The sequence below is a fragment of the Camelina sativa genome, chromosome 20, assembly GCF_030686135.1.
Source record: "Camelina sativa cultivar CO46 ecotype springtype chromosome 20, ASM3068613v1".
Classification (NCBI taxonomy): Eukaryota; Viridiplantae; Streptophyta; class Magnoliopsida; order Brassicales; family Brassicaceae; genus Camelina; species Camelina sativa.
In genome coordinates, this window is record NC_141899.1 from 12,475,612 (window position 1) to 12,483,718 (window position 8,107).

Below are 8,107 nucleotides of genomic sequence, written 5' to 3' on the forward strand. Positions count from 1 at the left end.
ACTTTTTTTTTCTTTAGTCAAGTACACTTGTATCTTGTTTAATTCGATAAATTTCATAAATATTGTATTAATTTTTCTAAAGATATATTTTTTTGTCACAATCTAAAGACATATATTAGTATATAATATAATTCAAAATAAATCCATTTTTTTATAATGAAACATACTTTAGATTTATAAGTTAATGATCGATCTATCAGAACCACATTTGTGAAGATTTTTTGTTTTGTTTTTGTTAACCACTCTAACTCTAAGTTACCTTGGATTACCCCTTTGATTGTAGTAAATGTCATGGTTTTTCTTATGATCAGGTTAATCCAAACAATAATCTCGTTTGGATTGCAAAGAACAAACAATGTCAGAAATTATGTAAACTGAACCTAGTGCTTTTTGAGTAACCATTATCCTACTTTCACAACTTTATACTCCACTTCGTCGTGGCCTTTCCATTCGATGTTTTTAAAATATCTTTTTTTGATAATTAAAGGTCTTCATCCGATGTTGAAGACAGAATCGTTACAATACTTGCAAGCAACAATGACTATAAGCCACATGTTTTTGTCAGGGAAATATATATTCGTTTAGGCAAAACTGAACTGCCACACAAAATCTAGTAGAAGGAAAAGGGACTTTACTAGAACAGGCAATTTCAAAGACATGAATGGCTAAAGAATATTATGGAGTTTACAAAAGCCATATTTTACGACCAAATAAATAAAAGTGACGAATTTGTTGAGCTAGAAGTGAATTTGATTTTTTTTTTTCTTTTTTTTTTTTGACATAGAAAAGTTTAAAAGAATATAAATGTGACTTAACCGCTAAAGAAAGTTATAGTTTTCCAAGATTATTAGATTACAGTTCTGGGTTAGTTTTCAAATACTTTTTTGGTTATAGTTCTGCCAATTTGAAGATCCGATTGATAGACTAATATTTAATTTGTACAAGGTGATACTAAGATTTTTGTATGTCCTAGCAGGTTCAATTAACCTTATGCAGTTGTAATACTTAATGTGTCAATCCAGTTGGGAAACTTTACTAATAATTGAGATGCAATCAAGAAATTACAAGTCAAGCCAATTCAAAGAGAGTGTTTTTATCTAACAATCCTAGAACGGTTAAGATGCAAAACAGAAACGAGTCACAGAACTAGAAACAAGAATGCATAACGAGAAATTAAAATGAATGAAAACGGAGACGAGTCTAAGCATGAACTAAAAAGCAAGAAACGAAACAGTCTCAGGAATGTAATAAAAATCAGAAAGAAAGAGGTCCTAAGGATGGGAGTAATTGATGTCGGTAGAGTATCCTAGTCTATAGAGTATTTAACATGCCACAAGCAAACCATCCCTAAACAATGAACATCACTTCTTAGCTAATCCAATCTCTTGACAAAAGCTACTCAAACTCAATTACTTCCAAACCTAGCTCTCGCTAGAGAAACATGATCAAGCATGGCATGAAAAACAAGTTCATTCACGTCAACAAACAGCCTAGTCAACTAATCTCTTAGGCTAGAAACGTAAGTCTTTGGCACTAGTTAGTCAGACATTTCATCGAACACCTTTTGGGTGCGGAAATGTCTAAAACCTAGTTCGAATTGATCAGAGAGAAACTAGTATTTCTAACTCTAGTCCAGAAGGGAATCATACAATCAAAGCTTAAACACTCTACATCCTAAGATCCTCCACCTAATCTATCCCATCCTCAAGAACTACCACACTACTCAGATCCGAAATTCATCATCAAGGATGCAAACACAGAAAACATTGAAACAAGCATTATTAGGTAGATAAAAATAAGATGAACAACTTTGTAAAAGGAATCCAATGCAAAACTGAATAAATCTCAAAGATATCGGAATACAAGTCTCAGAACATATTTTGTGGCTAGGTTAAAAACCTTCTGGGAAAGAAAACAATACGAAATAAAAGATAAGATGTCTCCGCAGAGACTTACCAAAATGTATATATAGTAGTCCAACATGGAAAGCCCTAAAACTTAAAACGACACGGTGAAGAGTCGGTTTGGGAATTCCCTGAAGCGTGTGAGACCAAACGTCTTACTTCTTGACATGTACGATCGAGTTCGTGTGCATCGAGTGGAATGCAATGTCAGCGTGGCTCGCGTGAAGGCAGCTAGAGTGCGTGGCGAGAGAGAGTGGCTCGATCAGACAAGCTGGAATGCGTGGCGAGAGAGAGTGGCTCGATCAGACAAGCTGGAGTGCGTGGCAAGAGAGAGTGGCTCGATCAGACAAGCTGGAGTGTGTGGCGAGTGAGAGTGGCTCAATCAGACAAGCTGGAGTGTGTGGCGAGAGAGAGCGGCTCGATCAGACAAGCTGGAGTGCGTGGCAAAAGAGAGTGGCTCGATCAAACAAGCTGGAGTGTGTGGCGAGTGAGAGTGGCTCGAGCGTGGTGTACACCTCCGATTGGCTTGAAATAAACGGCGTTGGGAAGATAACTCAATTCTCTACAACTTTGATGAAGACGTAGAAAGCTAAATCCCACTCGAGTGGAACGGCTCGAACGGATGGCTCGATCGAGCGGATGGGACTGGCTCGAGAGAGGGGCTCGATCGGGGTTGTGAGATTGGCTCGAGAGAGGGTTCCGGGAGTGTTGTGAGATTGGCTCGAGAGACGGTTCCGGGAGTGTTGCGAGATTGGCTCGAGAGACGGTTCCGGGAGTGTTGTGCAGCGGATGGGTCGAGCGATGCGTTCCCGACGTCTTCTGGATACCTGAAATACTCTGAAATGCACAATGTATGCAAGTATGATGCAAGAACTACCTAGACATGCAAAGTGTATAGAAAGGACTAGAAAATGAAGCAAAACAATGAGTTATCCTAGCTAAATGCATGATAAATATATGCTAGGGAGAGACAAAATATAGACATATCACAAGGTCTCTTAACCTATAACTTGAGGATTCAACTATTATTAAAAAAATGGAAGTGAAATTCTGGGCCAAAGGCACCATTTGTATAATAACAGAAAATTATACATTAAAAAGATAAAAGATAAAGAAATGATAGCAGTTTCATGAAGCAAGCATGTATATTTGTGGTGCCAGTAACCAAATGTGCAATGAACATATGTGTCCATCACTTTGCACGCGCAACCTTTACCAACATGACAACATTAATATGAATTATGAAATGTAACTTTTCTTTATATTTTTTTGCTTACTTGATACAACATCCATTTATAGTCTATTTTTGATACCATTCCAAACATTTACGCAACAAAATAAAATGCAGAATGGGAAGGTGACAGTAACAGGTTAAAAAGATACGGGGTACTACATCAGAATTTCCCGAAAAAAAAAATTACTTGTAGAAAAATATGATGGAAGAATAGATATATATAGCTATCTATAAGCTTATGATGAAATTTGAAATGAAAATATACTCATAATTATGAATTGTCTTTTAGTACATGCTTTCTTTCTCTTATCGATTTTAGTAAATTTTATTTGAATTTACATAACAAGCCCATCTATAATTCTTAATTTGAACCATTAAATCGTGTGAAATTCAAAAAATTGTAAGTATATGTCATATAGAAATTTCGTGATGATAAAGTAAGCAATGTCTGGTTTAGAGACTGAATAAAAGTTCCGTGTGTTATTATTGTCTGATCAATTAGACGACTCCGAGGAAAATATGGTTTGATCGGTCAGTGTAGATATTTTAGCAATATGGCCGGTTAAGAGAATTGAAAGATTACGTACGAATCAAGTCAACTTACGGAACAAATTTCTAAAGTCCAGATCTCCACTTGAAGACTATGATGTGACAACTGCACATGTTTGATTACTAATATTCTTTAATATTACAAAATCCATTGGACAGGCGGATGTGGAGGTTTTGTTTTAAAGTAGGAGACTTAGAGACAGTGGATGTGAAAGAACCGACTTTTATAAATCAACATTCCACAGTTGATATGTAGTCAGATCAGATGAATGTGCCGGTTAAGTCCAGTTTTGGCCCATTTGGGTTAATGGTTCTCGCATCTAAATACTTTTAAGAGTACACATCGGCTTATCTTAGAATCCTCATCACACGTCAAAATAGCAATAAGTACGTTATAGTCATGTGGAGTGACCAAAGCATGTACGTCTCTTTGATTAAGATCTCTATGATCAAGTAGATTGATTTAGATCGTTCGTAACATATGTTTCTTTTCAGTTTACTTTGAATATTAAAGAGATACTATCCAAATCCGACTCCTAGTTTTGTGGAATTTTCTCTGATGTTAAATCCGAAACATATACATAATTTCTGAAAGTCTAGAACTTCAAATATATAAAACGATTCGCACAAAAGGCAGAATAAACATCAAACGTAACAAGCATATAATATAATAGAAATATAATATAGTGCGCATTAATTAAAACTTTTGGGGGTCTATATATATATAAAGGTTTTGGTGCATGAACTTGGAATAAGCCAACATAGCTAGTGAACATCATTATACCACACTAAGTCACTAAGATAAAACGAAACACTCCCAAAATGTCTCTTCCATTTACAGTTCTCCTTCTATTGATATTTTCAACATCGCCTTCTTATTTCATATCTCTCGCACACTCCAAAGTTGCCCGACTTGCGATTTCACCAACAACGCTAAAGATTGCACCTGATGGATCAACACAAAAAGTAGATGCATCTGACCTTAAGATGTTCTATTTTAATCAGACCCTCGATCACTTCACATTCACACCCAAAAGCTACATGACTTTTCAACAACGATACGCCATTGATTCTTCGCACTGGGGTGGTGCTAAAGCAAACGCGCCGATCTTAGCGTTTCTTGGAGAGGAATCGTCATTAGATTCTGACTTGTCTGCCGTTGGCTTTCTTCGTGACAATGGTCCCCGTTTTAAAGCGCTCCTCGTCTACATAGAGGTGTGAGTTTAAACCTTTATATATATAAATCGTATGTAGTGTTTATTAATAAATGCATACAATATGTAATACAGCATAGGTATTATGGTAAGACGATGCCATTTGGATCAGCAGAAGAAGCTTTGAAGAACGCAAGTACGTTGGGGTATTTGAACGCAGCACAAGCCCTAGCAGACTATGCCACAATTCTCTTGCACGTTAAGGAGAAGTACTCTACCAAACACAGCCCTATCATTGTCATAGGAGGATCCTATGGTGGAAGTAAGTCTATAATATAGATAATTCTATATCATAGACATAAATTATAAGGCTTGTGTGACATAGTTACTCTTAAACACATGTTCCTATAATACGGATTACTATATGAAATCTTATGATCTCCTTAGTCTCAGACTCAGTGATAGTATTAAATATAGCATTATATGAAGGTAAATAATCATTTTATTTATACGTTGTACACAAAGTGTTAGCGGCATGGTTCAGGCTAAAATATCCACACATAGCACTTGGAGCATTAGCATCTTCAGCTCCTCTTCTCTACTTTGAAGATACTCGTCCTAAGTTTGGTTATTATTATATCGTAACCAAAGTTTTCAAGGTAATATTAATGATCCAATAAATTATACCAGATATCAACATGTAGGACCTTTTCTTTTTGTTTTATCACAACTAATCCATTTCAACTATCTCGTCTTCACTAATCTTTGACGATGTTACATGTGGTTAAGTGATTTTACCTTTAATTTACTAAAAATTAGTTACATCTTTCGTTTTATTGTTCTAAACATATATCATATCCCATCAGAAAACAAGTGAAAGATGTTATAACACAATCCGTAAATCTTGGAAAGAAATCGATAGAGTTGCTGCCAAACCCCAAGGTCTCTTGATTCTCAGCAAAAAATTCAAAACTTGCGCGTAAGAGAGAACTATCTTAATTTTTATGTTACTTTTTTTGAGTTAATCTACATTCTACACTTAATTTCTTCCGTTACAACTATCTATCAGTCCATTGAACGGAAGCTCCAATATCAAAGACTTTTTGAACACGATATATGCCGAATCCGTTCAATACAACCGGGGTCCTAGTTATTGGGTTACCAACGTGTGCAATGCAATCAATGCCAACCCACCAAACAGTAAACATGATTTACTCGACAGGATTTTTGCCGGTGTTGTCGCTTTAGTAGGCAACCGAACTTGCTATGATCCCAATATGTTTGCGCAGCCAACAAACAATGTTATCGCATGGAGATGGCAGGTATATGTGCATCAAAAGACATATCAAAACACGATATCAGTTTTACATTTAAAGGGGATATATTTGACTTATAAGCACATTTGAGTTAATTTTGTGAATTTTAGATTTAGAGAGATTTTAGTGGAATCTAAAAAATAATTTAATGATTTACATTGTTTTATTTCTTAATTCGTCTAGTTAATATTAATATGTAAAAAAAAATTGTTAAAATATAATAGTGTTATTTGCAAAATATACATCAGTGATGTTTTTTTTTTTTTAACTGGTTTACATGAATGATCTTTATACAGAGCTGCAGTGAAATTGTTATGCCGGTGGGATATGACAAACAAGATACCATGTTCCCGACAGCACCGTTTAATATGACCAGTTACATTGAGGGCTGTGAATCAAATTACGGTGTCCCACCTAGACAACATTGGATCACAACGCATTTCGGCATTCAGGTCAGGTCTATATGATTTATATTTAATCAACTAGTTTTAAAGTCATCATAAATAGCTGAGTCAATGACACAAGCCACACTAAACCATCGTGTAGAAAACTCTGGTAAATTGGATATTTTTGGAGTTCCTTGTATATATTTATTGTCTACGATGTAATTTTTTTATTTTAGTTTTTGTTACTTTTTTTCAAACAATAGTAACGTATTGGTAAACTTATAGTAGTCTATTTGTACAACTGTATATATTTCGTATAGATATCATCATTTGAGTCTTGGATTTTTTTTTTTTTTTTTTTTTTTGAAAGACTCATATTTTGAACATCACCTTCAATTCCATTTATTTGGACCGAATTTTTTAATAGTTTGTTAAAAATGATTTTTTTTTTTTTTTATGAAAATAGTTATTTAAAACTTACTATATAAATATATATATATATATTGCAGGATGTCAAGTTAATCCTCCGAAAATTTGGGAGCAACATAATCTTCTCCAATGGGTTGTCAGATCCATACAGTGTCGGCGGGTAAATAAATAGAATTAGTTGTTCATAAATGTTTGAATTAGTTACTAGTAAATCAACGTACACAAGGTAATTTATCAGAAATTTTTCTAATATTTCCAGAATTTTGGAGGATATTTCAGATACTGTAGTCGCCATCACAACGAATGGTACGTAATTCATTATATTTTCAATTTTGATTTAAAATGAATATATTTCTAATGTAATTTGATTATTACAATATGTTTTAAATGTAATATATGTGCAGGTTCGCATTGTCAGGACATTACCTTGAAGAGCAAAGAAGATCCGGAGTGGCTGGTGAGGCAAAGGGAGAAAGAAATTAAAATAATTGATTCTTGGATTTCAACGTACCAAAAGGATCTGAGAGATCTTAACATATCAATCTAAAGTTTGTTTGGTTATAGTATAAAGCAATAAAATATAAATCAATAACTACTTACGTACATCCGTAGTATTATTGCAATAGTTACTGAGATTGTACTGGGATTGGGCTAGACTTTTGAATATTTTATAAGTAGTTGCAGTTGCTTTTCAGTCTCTCTCAGTCCACGACGTGATGAGAACGCTATGGTAGAAGACCATTGTACGCTATACAGACTTTGAGACTTTGAAAAAAGGAAATGTTTTATCTATATGCTCAATGAAGTTCTTCAAAGTCATTGTTAGGGTATTTAAAGAGAAATGTCACAAAGTCGGTTTAAAATGTTACCATTCTTCAAAAGTTTCATAAAACTCATAGTACTAATGAAGGTAAGTCATACTACAACTAATAAGTTACTGTTGATTTTTTTCTTTTTTTTCCTTTTTAATGTAATATATGAAGAGGTTCAAGTTGTCAAGATATAGAGTTTTGGATATTGGACTGTGGTCCATTACAATATGGGTCGTCGAAATAATGAAACCAATTTGTGTGTCTCATTTGATTATACTTGCCCGACTCAAACAGATTGGCTTATTTGATCTCTTTTATTTTTA

General features: G+C 34.4%; 1 protein-coding gene across 1 annotated transcript; it reads left to right on the forward strand.

The window, feature by feature from the left end:
- The first annotated feature begins 4,180 nt into the window (after nt 1-4,180).
- On the forward strand, nt 4,181-7,764 carry LOC104770639 (uncharacterized). The gene is made up of 9 exons (XM_087503504.1): nt 4,181-4,902; nt 4,977-5,163; nt 5,367-5,500; nt 5,708-5,820; nt 5,911-6,163; nt 6,454-6,609; nt 7,053-7,132; nt 7,232-7,278; nt 7,377-7,764. Exons 1-9 carry the CDS (start codon nt 4,510-4,512, stop codon nt 7,517-7,519), a joined length of 1,506 nt encoding a protein of 501 aa, XP_087359630.1. The 5' UTR covers nt 4,181-4,509; the 3' UTR covers nt 7,520-7,764.
- The last annotated feature ends 343 nt before the right edge of the window (nt 7,765-8,107 follow it).

What these genes read in the sequence shown, in the direction of transcription:
- LOC104770639 (XM_087503504.1), top strand. Translation starts at nt 4,510, where the DNA reads ATGTCTCTTCCATTTACAGTTCTCCTTCTATTGATATTTTCAACATCG. An exon ending in TCGTAACCAAAGTTTTCAAG is followed by an intron (nt 5,501 to 5,707) that starts GTAATATTAATG and finishes ATATCCCATCAG; the next exon opens with AAAACAAGTGAAAGATGTTA. An exon ending in GATCCATACAGTGTCGGCGG is followed by an intron (nt 7,133 to 7,231) that starts GTAAATAAATAG and finishes TAATATTTCCAG; the next exon opens with AATTTTGGAGGATATTTCAG.